Source organism: Chiloscyllium plagiosum, unplaced genomic scaffold (genome assembly GCF_037043375.1).
Source record: "Chiloscyllium plagiosum isolate Xiang-an unplaced genomic scaffold, Cpla_swu_hap1 HiC_scaffold_40, whole genome shotgun sequence".
Lineage (NCBI taxonomy): Eukaryota > Metazoa > Chordata > Chondrichthyes > Orectolobiformes > Hemiscylliidae > Chiloscyllium > Chiloscyllium plagiosum.
Window position 1 is genome coordinate 6,868,293 of NW_028270178.1, and position 14,415 is coordinate 6,882,707.

General features: G+C 52.3%; 1 protein-coding gene across 2 annotated transcripts in view; it reads left to right on the top strand.

Moving 5' to 3' along the window:
* slc43a1b (solute carrier family 43 member 1b) overlaps nt 1–14,415 on the top strand; it is a 131,351-nt gene that overhangs the window by 39,897 nt on the left and 77,039 nt on the right. For both annotated transcript variants that reach the window (XM_087981746.1, XM_087981745.1), the window contains exon 2: nt 844–1,007. In XM_087981746.1, coding sequence (XP_087837872.1) covers nt 854–1,007 — 154 coding nt within the window. In that variant the 5' untranslated portion in view covers nt 844–853. The remainder of the gene's footprint in view (nt 1–843; nt 1,008–14,415) is intronic.

Sequence of the window (14,415 nt, forward strand, 5' to 3'; positions counted from 1 at the left end):
CTCCACCCTCACTCTCTCTCTCCTTCTCTCCACCCTCCCTCTCCCTCTCTCCACCCTCTCTCTCTCGCTCTCCACCCTCTATCTCTCTCTCCACACGCTCTCTCTCTCTCCACCCTCTCTCTCTCTCGCTTCCCGCCCTCTCTCTCTCTCCGCTCTCTCTCTCCTCCCTCTCCCTCTCTCCACCCTCACTCTCTCTCCCCCTCTCTCCACCCTCACTCTCTCTCTCTCTCTCTCCACCCTCCCTCTCTCTCTCTCTCCACCCTCTCTCTCTCTCTCCACCCTCTCTCTCTCTCGCTCCCCGCCCTCTCCCTCTCTCCACCCTCACTCTCTCTCTCCCTCTCTCCACCCTCCCTCTCTCTCTCTCTCTCTCTCTCTCTCTCCACCCTCTCTCTCTCTCCACCCTCTCTCTCTCTCTCTCGCTCCCCGCCCTCTCCCTCTCTCCACCCTCACTCCCTCTCCCCCTCTCTCCACCCTCCCTCTCTCTCTCTCTCTCCCTCCACCCTCTCGCTCTCTCTCTCTGTGCCCTCTCTCTCCACCCTCCCTCCCTCTCTCTCTCTCTCCTCCCTCTCTCTCTCCGCCCCCTCTCTCTCTCTCGCTCCCCGCCCTCTCTCTCTCCAAACTTTCTCTCCCCTCTCTCTCCATCTCTTCAGCCCCTCTCTCTCCACACTCTTTCTCTTTACCCTCTCTCTCCCCCTCACCACATCTCTCGATCTCTGTATCTCTCCCACCCCTTCTCTATCCGCCCTCTCTCTTCCTCACTTCCTCCTCTCTCTCCACCCACGTCTCTCCCTCTTTCTCTCTCACACACTCCTCCCCTCACTCCCTGTCGCTCTCTCCCCTCAGGCTGGGCGGTATGGCGCCTTCTCTGGCCCAGGCGTACAGGCGGCGATGGTGGATGGCCATAACGGCTGTGATTGAGAACCTGCTATTCTCGGCTGTTCTTCTCGGGTGGGCTTCACTCCTGCTCATGCTGACCAAGGAAGGCTTTTACTCTCACCTCTGTACAGGTAGGTGTGGGACTGCCCTCTGTCCATTGGCAAGGAGTGGGGGTAACCGGGGGCAAAGGGAGCATACGTGTGTGTGTGGGAGGGGTGGGGTGAGTCGGGGTGTGTGTCGGGGGTGGGGTTGTGTTTGTGTGTGTGTGTCTGGGTGTGTGTATATGTGTCTTTCTGTAACCCTCCTGTATTTGTGACCGTCTCTGTGTGACCCTGTGTCTGTGTCTGTCTCTGTGTGTGACCGTGAGTCTGTGTATGCATGTGTTACTGCGTGTCTGTGTGTTACTGTGCATCTGTGTGTGCGTCGGTGTGTGTCCGTGACTGTGTCTGTGTTTGTGTGTGTATGTCCAAGCATATCTGTATGTGTGTCTGTCTGTCTGTGTGTCCGTGTGTGTCTATGAGTATGCATCTGTGTGTTACTGTGTGTGTGTGTTATTGCATGACTATGCATCTGTGTATGATTGTATGTCTCTGTGTGACTGTGTATCTGTGCGTGTCTGTGTGTGTGTGTGACTGTGCGTCTTTATATGCATGTCTCTATGTGTTACTGTGCGCCTGTGCATTTCTCTGCATCTGTGTGTCCGTGTGTGACTGTGCGCGCCTGTGTGTGTGACTGTGCAAACCTGCGTGTGACTGTACATCTGCGTGTGTCCGTGCGTGACTGTGCGCGCCTGTGTGTGACTGTACTTCTGCGTATGTCCATGCGTGCCTGTGTGCCTGTGTGTGACTGTGCGCACCTGTGTGTGTCCGTGTGTGACTGTACATCTGCGTATGTCCATGCGTGCCTGTGTGTTCGTGTATGACTGTGTGTCTGCGTGTGTCCGTGTGCGCCTGTGTGTGTCCGTGTGACTGTACATCTATGTGTGTCCATGCACGTCGGTGTGTGTCCTTGTGTGACTGTACGTCTGCGGGTGTCCATGCGTGTCTGTGTGTGTCCATGTGTGGCTGTACATCTGCGTGTGTCTGTATGCGTCTCTGTGTGTGTGTCCAAGTGTGACTGTACATCTGCGTGTGTCCATGCACATCTGTGTGTGCCTGTGTGTGTCCGTGTGTGACTATACATCTGCGTGTGTCCGTGCGTGCCTGTGTGTGTCCGTGTGTGACTATGCGCATCTGTTCGTGTCCGTGTGACTGTACATCTGTGTGTCCGTGTGTGACTGTGCACGTCTGTGTGTGTCCATGTGTGACTGTACATCTGCATGTGTCCCTGCGCGCATTTGTGTCCGCATGTGACTGTACATCTGTGTTTGTCCGTGCTTGCCTGTGACTGTGCGCGTCTGTGTGTGATTGTACATCTGTGTGTGTCCGTGTGTGACTGTACATCTGTGTGTGTCCGTGCGCGTCTGTGTGTGTGTCCGTGTGTGATTGTACATCTGCATTTGTCCGTCCTTGCCTGTTTGTCAATGTGTGTGACTGTGCGCGTCTGTGTGTGTCCGTGTGACTGTACATCTGTGTGTGTCTGTGTGTCTGTGTGTGACTGTACATCTGCGTGTGTCCATGTGCGTCTGTGGGTGTCCATGTGTAACTGTACATCTGCATGTGTCTGTGTACATTTGTGTGTGTCCGTGCGCATCTGTGTGTGTGTCCGTGTGTGACTGTGCGTTTCTTTGTGTGTTGGTCTGTGACTGTACATCTGCATTCGTTGTGCACGTCTGTGTGACTGTGCATGCCTGTGTGTGTCTGTGTGTGACTGTACATCTGTGTGTATCCGTGCGTGCCTGTGTGTGTCCGTGTGTGACTGTGCGCGTCAGTGTGTGTCCTTGTGTGACTGTACATCTGCGTGTGTCCACGTGTGTCGGTGAGTGTCCGTGCGTGCCTGTGTGTGTCCGTGTGTGACTGTGCGCATCCGTGTGTGACTGTATATCTGTGTCCGTGTGTGACTGTACATCTGCGTGTGTCCATGTGCGTCAGTGTGTGTCCGCACGCATCTGTGAATGTCTGTGTGTGACTGTGCGTGTCTTTGTGTGTCTGTGTGTGTCCGTGTGTGACTGTACATCTGCGTGTGTCCATGCGTGTCTGTGTGTGTCCATGTATGGCTGTACATCTGCGTGTGTCTGTATGCGTCTGTGTGTGTGTGTCCAAGTGTGACTGTACATCTGCGTGTGTCCATGCACATCTGTGTGTGACTGTGTGTGCCTGTGTGTGTCCGTGTGTGACTATACATCTGCGTGTGTCCGTGCGTGCCTGTGTGTGTCCGTGTGTGACTGTGCGCATCTGTGTGTGATTGTACAACTGTGTGTGTCCGTGTGTGACTGTACATCTGTGTGTGTCTGTGCGCATCTGTGTGTGTGTCCGTGTGTGATTGTACATCTGCATTTGTCCGTCCTTGCCTGTTTGTCAATGTGTGTGACTGTGCGTGTCTGTGTGTCCGTGTGACTGTACATCTGTGTGTGTCTGTGTGTGACTGTGTGTGTCTGTGTGTGACTGTACATCTGCGTGTGTCCATGCGCGTCTGAGTGTGTCCATGTGTAACTGTACATCTGCATGTGTCCGTGCGCATCTGTGTGTGTGTCCGTGTGTGACTGTGCGTTTCTTTGTGTGTTCGTCTGTGACTGTACATCTGCATTTGTTGTGCACGTCTGTGTGTGACTGTGCATGCCTGTGTGTGTCTGTGTGTGACTGTACATCTGTGTGTATCCGTGCGTGCCTGTGTGTGTCCGTGTGTGACTGTGCGCGTCAGTGTGTGTCCGTGTGTGACTGTACATCTGCGTGTGTCCATGTGTGTCGGTGAGTGTCCGTGCGTGCCTGTGTGTGTTCGTGTGTGACTGTGCACATCTGTGTGTGTCCGTGTGTGACTGTACATCTGCATGTGTCTCGTGCACGTCTGTGCGTGTCTATGTGTGTCTGTGTGTGACTGTGGGTGTCTGTGTGTGTCCGTGTGTGACTGTACATCTGCGTGTGTCCATGTGTGTCGGTGAGTGTCCATGCGTGCCTGTGTGTGTCTGTGTGTGACTGTGCGCATGTGTCTGTACGCATCTGTGTGTGTGTCCATGTGTGACTGTATATCTGCGTGTATCCATGCGCATCTGTATGTGACTGTGTGTGCCTGTATGTGTCCGTGTGTGACTGTATATCTGCATGTGTCTGTGTGTGCCCGTGTGTGACTTTGCGCATCTGTTTGTGTCCGTGTGACAGTACATCTGTGTGTGTCCGCATGTGACTGTGCACGTCTGTGTGTGTCCATGTATGACTGTATATCTGCATGTGTCCGTGCGCGCATGTGTGTCTGTGTGTGACTGTACATCTGTGTGACTGTGCGCGTCTATGTGTGACTGTACATCTGTGCGTCCGTGTGTGACTGTACATCTGTGTGTGTCCATGCACGTCTGTGTCCGTGTCCGTGTGTGACTGTGCGTTTCTGTGTGTGTCCGTGTGTGACTGTACATCTGCGTTTGTCCGTGCTTGCCTGTGTGTGTCTGTGTGTTACTGTGCGCGTCTGTGTGTGACTGTACATCCATGTGTGTCCGTGTGTGACTGTACATCTGCGTGTGCCTAGTGCGCATCTCTGTGTGTGTCCGTCTGTGACTGTACATCTGCATTTGTTGTGCACGTCTGTGTGTGACTGTGCAGGCCTGTGTGTGTCCATGTGTGACTGTACATCTGTGTGTATCCGTGTGTGCCTGTGTGTGTCCATGTGTGACTGTACATCTGTGTGCGTCCATGCGTGTCGGTGTGTGTCAGTGTGTTACTGTACATCTGCGTGCGCCCGTGCGCGCCTGTGTGTCCATGCGTGCCTGTGTGTGTCCGTGTGTCCTTGCGTGACTGTGCGCGTCTGTGTGTCCGTGTGTGACTGTAAATCTGCGTGTGTCCATGCGCGTCGGTGTGTGTCCATGTGTGACTGTACATCTGCATGGATCCGTGCGTGCCTGTGTGTGTCCGTGTGTGACTGCACATCTGCGTGTGTCCATACATGACTGTGTGTGTCCGTGCGTGACTGTACATCTGTGTGTGTCCATGCGTATGTGTGTGTCCATGCGTATCTGTGTGTGTCCGAGCGTGCCTGTATGTGTCCGTGTGTGACTGTATGTGTCCGGTTGTCCATGCTTGCCTGTGTGTGTCCGTGTGTGACTGTGCGTGTCTCTGTGTGTCCGTGTGTGACTGTGCTCGTATGTGTGTGTTCGTGTGTGACTGTACATTGGTGTGTGTCCATGGTGTGACTGTGCGCGTCTGTGTGTCCATGTGTGACTGTACATCTGCGTGTGTCCGTGTGTGCCTGTGTGTGTCCGTGTGTGACTGTACATCTGCGTGTGTCCGTGTGTGCCTGTGTGTGTCCGTGTGTGACTGTACATCTGCGTTTGTCCGTGCTTGTCTGTGTGTCCATGTGTGACTGTACATCTGTGTGTGTCCGTGCGCGTCTGTGTATGTCCGTGTGTGACTGTGCGTTTCTGTGTGTGCCCGTGTGTGACTGTACATCTGCGTGTGTCTCGTGTGTGTCTGTGTGCGTCCGGCTGTGACTGTACATTTGTGTTTGTCCGTGCGTACCTGTGTGTGACCGTGCGTGCATGTGTCCGTGTGACTGTACATCTGCCTGTGTCCGTGTGTGACTGTGTGTCTGTGTGTCCATGTGTGACTATACATCTGTGTGTGTCCGTGCCCACATGTGTGTGTCTGTGTGTGACTGTACATCTGCGTTTGTCCATGCTTGCCTGTGCGTGTCTGTGTGTGACTGTGCATGTCTGTGTGTGACTGTACATCTGTGTGTCCTTGTGTGTCTGTGTGTGTCCATGTGTAACTGAACGTTTCTGTGTGTGTCCGTGTGTGACTGTACATCTGCGTGTGCCTCGTGCGCGTCTGTGTGTGCCCGTGTGTGACTGTGCGCATCTGTGTGTGTCCATGTGTGACTGTACATCTGTGTGTGTCTGCGCATGTCTGTGTGTGTACATGCGTGCCTGTGTGTGTCCGTGTGTGACTTTACATCTGCGTGTGTCCATTTGTGTCGGTGTGTGACTGTACATCTGTGTGTGTCCGTGTGTCTGGTGTGTATCCATGTGTGATTGTACATCTGCGTGTGTCCGTGCGTGCCTGTGTGTGTCCGTGTGTGACTGTACATCTGCGTGTGTCCATGTGTGTCGGTGTGTGACTGTACGTCGGTGTGTGACTGTACATCTGCGTGTGTCCATGTGCGTCAGTGTGTATCCATGTGTGACTGTACATCTGTGTGTGTCCGTGCGTGCCTGTGTGTGTCCGTGTGTGACTGTGTGCATCTGTGTGTGTCCGTGTGTGACTGTACATCTGCGTGTGTCCATGTGCATCGGTGTGTATCCATGTGTGACTGTACATCTGTGTGTGTCCGTGCGTGCCTGTGTGTGTCCGTGTGTGACTGTGTGCATCTCTGTGTGTCCATGTGTGACTGTACATCTGCGTGGTGCCCATGTGTGTCGGTGTGAGACTGTACATCTGCGTGTGTCCGTGTGCGTCGGTGTGTATCCATGTGTGACTGTACATCTGCGTGTGTCTGTGTGCGTCGGTGTGTATCCATGTGTGACTGTACATCTGCGTGTGTCCGTGTGTGACTGTGTGCATCTCTGTGTGTCCGTGTGTGACTGTACATCTGCGTGTGTCCGTGTGTGACTGTGTGCATCTCTGTGTGTCCGTGTGTGACTGTACATCTGCGTGTGTCCGTGTGTGACTGTGTGCATCCATGTGTGACTGTACATCTGCGTGTGTCCGTGCGTGCCTGTGTGTGTCCGTGTGTGACTGTGCGCATCTGTGTGTGTCCGTGTGTGACTGTACATCTGCGTGTGTCCGCGCGCATCTGTGTGTGTTCATGCGTGCCTGTGTGTGTCCGTGTGTGACAGTACATCTGCATTTGTCCGTGCTTGCCTGTGTGACTGTGCACGTCTGTGTGTGTGTGTCCGTGTGTGACTACATCTCTGTGTGTCCGTGCGCATCTGTGTGTGTCCGTGTGTGACTGTGCATTTCTGTGTGTGTCCGTGTGTGACTGTACATCTGCGTATGTCTTGTGTGCGTCTGTGTCTGTCCATCTGTGACTGTACATCTGCATTTGTCCGTGCGTGTCTGTGTGTGATTGTGCGCGCCTGTGTGTGTATGTGTGTGACTGTACATCTGCGTGTGTCCGTGCTTGCCTGTGTGTGTCCGTGTGTGACTGTGCGCATCCGTGTGTGACTGTGTGCATCTGTTTGTGTCCATTTGTGACTGTACATCTGTGTGTGTCCGTGTGTCACTGTACATCTGCGTTTGTCCGTGCTTATCTGTGTGTGTTCGTGTGCGACTGTGCGTGTCTGTGTGTGTCCGTGTGAGACTGTATATCTGTGTGCGTCTGTGCACGTCTGTGTGTGTCCGTGTGTGACTGTGCGCGTCTGTGTGTGTCTGTGTGTGACTGTACATCTGCATGTGTCAATGCGCGTCAGTGTGTGTCTGTGTGTGACTGTACATCTGTGTCTGTCTGTGCGCGTCTGTGTGTGATTGTACATCTGCGTGTATCTGTGCGTGCCTGTGTGTATCCGTGTGTGACTGTGCGCATCTGTGTGTGTCCGTGTGTGACTGTGTGTGTCCATCTGTGACTGTACATCTGCGTGTGTCTGTGTGTGATTGTACATCTGCGTGTATGCGTGCTTGCCTGTGTGTCCATGTGTGACAGTGCGCATCTGTGTGGTTCCGTGTGTGATTGTACATCTGCATGTATCCGTGCGTGCCTGTGTGTGTCGATGTGTGACAGTGCGCGCCCGTGTGTGACTGTGCACGCCTCTGTGTGTCCGTGTGTGATTGTACATCTGCGTGTATCTGTGTGTGTCCGTGTGTGACTGTGCGCATCTGTGTGTGTCCGTGCATGTCGGTGTGTGTCCGTGCGTGTCTGTGTGTGACTGTGCGCATCTGTGTGTCCGTGTGTGACTGTGCGCATCTGTGTGTGTCCGTGCATGTCGGTGTGTGTCCGTGCGTGTCCGTGTGTGACTGTGTGCATCTGTGTGTGTCCGTGCATGTCGGTGTGTGTCCGTGCGTGTCTGTGTGTGACTGTGCGCATCTGTGTGTGTCCGTGTGTGACTGTGTGTGACCGTCAGTGACTGTACATCTGTGTGTGTCCGTGTGTGTCTGTGTGTGACCGTGCGCGCCTGTGTGTGTCCGCCTGTGACTGTACATCTGTGTGTGTCCGTGTGTGACCGTGCACGCCTGTGTGTGCCCGTGTGTGACTGTGCGTGCCTGTGTGTCCGCCTGTGACTGTACATCAGTGTGTGTCCGTGCGTGCCTGTGTGCGTGTGTAGATGTTGGTCCCCCTGTAGAGAAGAGCTGGTGAAACCCAGTCTGTTGGCCTGCTCTGAGTTACAGATGGTACCAGACTAGGCGAGGGTGTGACAGGGAGAGGTTTACAAAGGCACCTCAAGGGGATCCGGAGACACTCAGTGAAAGGACTGGGAAATCAAAACAAATTGGAGACAGAGGAAGGCAGTGTTTCCCCAGTGACTGTGGAAGGGTTCAGATACAAAAGGGACTTGTATGCTCGTGTTGGCGAATTACTGGTTCCAGCTAAACACTGAAACAGGCGCTGACACAAAAGCAGGTGAGTGGAGGAGGGAAGCCATGACACCCGTCACCATGGTAACAGCTTGGAAACCCAACATCATTCCGGCCTTATCACATCATGGGGGGGGGGGGGCAGGGAGAGGGATAAACAGACAAGGGCTTTTCCCTGGGGTGGGGGAGTCCAGAACTAGAGGGGGCACACGTTTAGAGTGAGAGGGGAAAGATATAGTTTAGATTAGCTTCCCTGACAGTGTGGAAACAGGCCCTTCGGCCCAACAAGTCCACACTGACCCTCCCAAAAGGAACTCACTCAGACCCATTCCATGACATTTACCCCTTCGCCTAACACTATGGGACAATTTAGCACGGCCAATCCGCCCTAACCTACACATCCCTGAACACTATGGGACAATTTAGCACGGCCAATCCACCCTAACCTGCACATCCCTGAACACTATGGGACAATTTAGCACGGCCAATCCACCCTAACCTACACATCCCTGAACACTATGGGACAATTTAGCACGGCCAATCCACCCTAACCTACACATCCCTGAACACTATGGGACAATTTAGCACGGCCAATCCACCCTAACCTACACGTCCCTGAACACTGTGGGACAATTTAGCACGGCCAATCCACCCTAACCTGCACATCCCTGAACACTATGGGACAATTTAGCATGGCCAATCCGCCCTAACCTACACATCCCTGAACACTATGGGACAATTTAGCACGGCATTTCCACCCTAACCTACACATCCCTGAACACTGTGGGACAATTTAGCACGGCCAATCCGCCCTAACCTACACATCCCTGAACACTATGGGACAATTTAGCATGGCCAATCCACCCTAACCTGCACATCCCTGAACACTATGGGACAATTTAGCACGGCATTTCCACCCTAACCTACACATCCCTGAACACTGTGGGACAATTTAGCACGGCCAATCCGCCCTAACCTACACATCCCTGAACACTATGGGACAATTTAGCACGGCCAATCCACCCTAACCTGCACATCCCTGAACACTATGGGACAATTTAGCACGGCCAATCCGCCCTAACCTACACATCCCTGAACACTATGGGACAATTTAGCACGGCATTTCCACCCTAACCTACACATCCCTGAACACTGTGGGACAATTTAGCACGGCCAATCCACCCTAACCTACACATCCCTGAACACTATGGGACAATTTAGCACGGCCAATCCACCTTAAACAACACATCACTGAACACGATGGGACAATTTAGCACGGCCAATCCACCCTAACCTACACATCCCTGAACACTATGGGACAATTTAGCATGGCCAATCCACCCTAACCTACACATCCCTGAACACTATGGGACAATTTAGCACGGCCAATCCACCCTAACCTACACATCCCTGAACACTATGGGACAATTTAGCACGGCCAATCCACCTTAAACAACACATCACTGAACACTATGGGACAATTTAGCACGGCCAATCCACCCTAACCTACACATCCCTGAACACTATGGGACAATTTAGCACGGCCAATCCACCCTAACCTGCACATCCCTGAACACTATGGGACAATTTAGCACGTCCAATCCACCCTAACCTACACATCCCTGAACACTATGGAACAATTTAGCACGGCCAATCCACCCTAACCTACACATCTCTGAACACTATGGAACAATTTAGCACGGCCAATCCACCCTAACCTACACATCCCTGAACACTATGGGACAATTTAGCACGTCCAATCCACCCTAACCTACACATCCCTGAACACTATGGAACAATTTAGCACGGCCAATCCACCCTAACCTACACATCTCTGAACACTATGGAACAATTTAGCACGGCCAATCCACCCTAACCCATACATCCCTGAACACTATGGGACAATTTAGCACGGCCAATCCACCCTAACCTACACATCCCTGAACTCTATGGGACAATTTAGCACGGCCAATCCACCCTAACCTGCACATCCCTGAACACTATGGGATAATTTAGCACGGCCAATCCACCCTAACCTACACATCCCTGAACACTATGGGACAATTGAGCACGGCCAATCCACCCTAACCTGCACATCCCTGAATACTATGGGGTAATTTAGCATGGCCAATCCACCCTAACCTGCACATCCCTGAAAACTGTGGGACAATTTAGCATGGCCAATCCACCCTAACCTACACATCCCTGAACACTGTGGGACAATTTAGCACGGCCAATCCACCCTAACCTACACATCCCTGAACACTATGGGACAATTTAGCACGGCCAATCCACCCTAACCTGCACATCCCTGAAAACTGTGGGACAATTTAGCATGGCCAATCCACCCTAACCTACACATCCCTGAACACTGTGGGACAATTTAGCACGGCCAATCCACCCTAACCTACACATCCCTGAACACTATGGGACAATTGAGCACGGCCAATCCACCCTAACCTGCACATCCCTGAACACTGTGGGACAATTTAGCACGGCCAATCCACCCTAACCTATACATCCCTGAGCACTATGGGGTAATTTAGCATGGCCAATCCACCCTAACCTGCACATCCCTGAACACTATGGGGTAATTTAGCATGGCCAATCCACCCTAACCTACACATCCCTGAACACTATAGGGTAATTTAGCACGGCCAATCCACCCTAACCTACACATCCCTGAACACTATGGGACAATTTAGCACGGCCAATCCACCCTAACCTATACATCCCTGGGCACTATGGGACAATTTAGCACGGCCAATCCACCCTAACCTCCACATTTTTGGACTGTGGGAGGAAACCGGAGCACCCGGAGGAAACCCACGTAGACCTGGGGAGAATGTGCAAACTCCACACGGACAGTCACCCCCGAGGCTGGGATCGAAGCCAGGTCCCTGGTGCTGTGAGGCAGCAGCGCTAACCACTGAGCCACCGGGCCGCCCTAAGGAGACCTAAGTGGCAACTTTGTCACCCAGAGGGTGGTACGTGTGTGGAATGAGCTGCCAGAGGATGTGGTGGAGGCTGGTACAATGACAACATTTAAGAGGCATTTGGATGGGTATATGGATAGGAAGGGTTTGGGGGGATATGGGCCGGGTGCTGGCAGGTGGGACTAGATTGGGTTGGGATATCTGGGTCAGCATGGACCGGTTGGGTCTGTTTCTGTGCTGTTACAACCCTAGGACTCTCTGACCCGAGGTGCTGGAATGAATTCTTGTTGATTGGTGTTCAATGACGAATATCTCGATGTGGAAATAGCCCAGTCCATGCTGTGTTGTAAGCTTTGAGTTCACAGAACATTTCCTGCTTGTGGTTTTGATCTAACCGGTTGGTAATGGGTGTAAATTGAAAGGTAAACATTTCTTCCCCTTGCATTTTAATGTTCCCAACAAACTATTCCTGGATTGAGATGGTATCAGCGTTCAGTTGTGTTGTTGAATTCACATGCGTTCGAACGAGTGTGACACGAAGGATGGTGGATAGTGCGGAGGGCTGATGTCGTGGGACATTGACAGGACACAGAGCTGGGCTGAGAAGTGGCAGATGGAGTTCAACCTGGAAAAGTGTGAAGTCTTTGGAGGGTCGAACTTGAAATGCAGAATTCAGGGTTTCAAGGCAGGACTGTTGGCAGTATGTGCAGGAACAGAGGGATCTTGGGATCCACGTCCAGAGATCCCTCAGCGTCGCCACCCAAGTTGATCGGGTTGTTTTGAAAGTGTTGGCTTTCATTCGTAAAGGGGATTGAGTTTAAGAGCCACGAGGTAATGCTGCAGCTCTCTATTGAACCCTGGTTAGACCACACTTGGAATATTGTGTTCAGTCCTGGTCGTCTCATTGTCCGAAGGATGTGGAAGCTTTAGAGAGGGTGCAGAGGAGATTGACCAGGATGCTGCCTGGACTGCAGGGCATGTCTTGAATTGACGGAGCAAGGACTTTTCTCATTATGAGTGAAGAAGGATGAGAGGTGATTTGGGCGGCACGGTGGCACAGTGGTTAGCACTGCTGCCTCACAGCGCCAGAGACCCGGGTTCAATTCCCGCCTCAGGCGACTGACTGTGTGGAGTTTGCACGTTCTCCCCGTGTCTGCGTGGGTTTCCTCCGGGTGCTCCGGTTTCCTCCCACAGTCCAAAGATGTGCAGGTTAGGCCGTGCTAAATTGCCCGTAGTGTTAGTTGAAGGGGTAAATGTAGGGGAATGGGTCTGGGTGGCTTGCGCTTCGGAGGGTCGGTGTGGACTTGTTGGGCCGAAGGGCCTGTTTCCACACTGTATCTAATCTAATCATACAAGATGATGAGAGGTATAGCCAGAGGGTGGGAATGGCTATCACTGGGTGGGGAGGGTGGGGTGGGGAGGGGGGGAGACATAATTTTAAGGCACAGGGGAGACGTCAGAGGTGGGGGTCTTTGCACAGAGAGTGGTGGGTGTGTGGAAAGCACTGGGAGTGGAGTCGGAGACATTAGGGACATTTCAGCGAAAGGTTCATGGATGACCGTACGATGAAGGGTACCCAGGTCATCTGAGCTGAGGCTGGGATACAAGGCCAGCACAACAGCGAGGGCCGAAGGGCCTGTGCCGTGCTGTACTTTTCTACGTTCTAAAAGAATCTCTTGAAGAGTGTAAGGAGTGAAGGGGCATTCTTCTGAGGGAGATTGCAAAGGCAGAGAGATGATTTAAGAAAGCCTAAGCAAATACTGTTAAGGATAATCCAAAGAGATTTCACCAGTGCATTCAGGGTCAGACTGTAACTAGTGAGAATAAAGCCCCGTAAAGATCAACGCTGTCATCTTCGTGTTATACCTCAGGAGGTGGGAGAGATATCAAATGAATATTTTGCGTCTTTTCTTTATTGTGGAGAAAGAAATGGAGGCTAAAGAGCTCTGGGAAATAAATATTGATGTTTTTTTTTTCATTGGAGTGTAGGAGGTCTAGACATGGCCTCAACGAGGGGTAGATACAAGGTAAATACAGTCATAGAGATGTACAGCATGGAAACAGACCCTTCGGTCCAACCCGTCCGTGCTGACCCAGATATCCCAACCCAACCTAGTCCCACCTGCCTGCACCCGGCCCATATCCCCTCCAAACCCTTCCTATCCATATACCCAGCCAAATGCCTCTTAAATGTTGCAATTGTACCAGCCTCCACCACATCCTCTGGCAGCTCATTCCATACCCGTACCACCCTCTGGGTGAAAACGTTGCCCCTTAGGTCTCTTTTATATCTTTCCCCTCTCACCCTAAACCTATGCCCCTCTAGTTCTGGCCTCCCCCCAACCCGGGGGGGGAGTCCAGAATATGGGCCGGGTGCTGCTAAATAGCACTGGATTGGGTTGGGATATTTGGAAGGGTTGTTTCCATGCTGTATATCTGTGACGACTCTGTGACGTGATCTAATCTATCGAGGGTGCTGTAGGAAGTTATGGAGAAAATAATGGGGCCTCTTGCTGAAATATTTGTGTCATGCATAACCATGGGTGAGGTACCAGAGGACTGGAGGGTGGCTAATGTTGTGCCTTTGGTTAACAAAGGCTGGAAGGAGATACCGGCCAACTACAGTACCGTGAGTCTGACATCAGTAAGTCATCGGAGGTGACTCTGAAAGATAGCGTTGAAGCTCCCATTTGGAGAGGCAAGGAATGATTAGGGATAGCCAACGTGGCTTTGTGCGAGGGATCGGAAACTGGATCAAGAATTTTGACAAAGCAGCCAAGAAAATTGAGGCGGGCAGGATGACAGACTTTGTTCCCTGGGACTTTAGTGAAACCTTTGACAAGTTAGTGTCGACATGGTCGACCAGTTAGTGAAGTGAGATCACATGGAATTTGGGGAGAGCTTGCCGATTGGATACACAATTGGCTTAATGGTGGGAGACAGAGTGACGGTGGAGGGTTGATTTTCAGACAGGAAGCCTATGGCCAGCGGTGTTTCACCGGGATCGGTGCAGG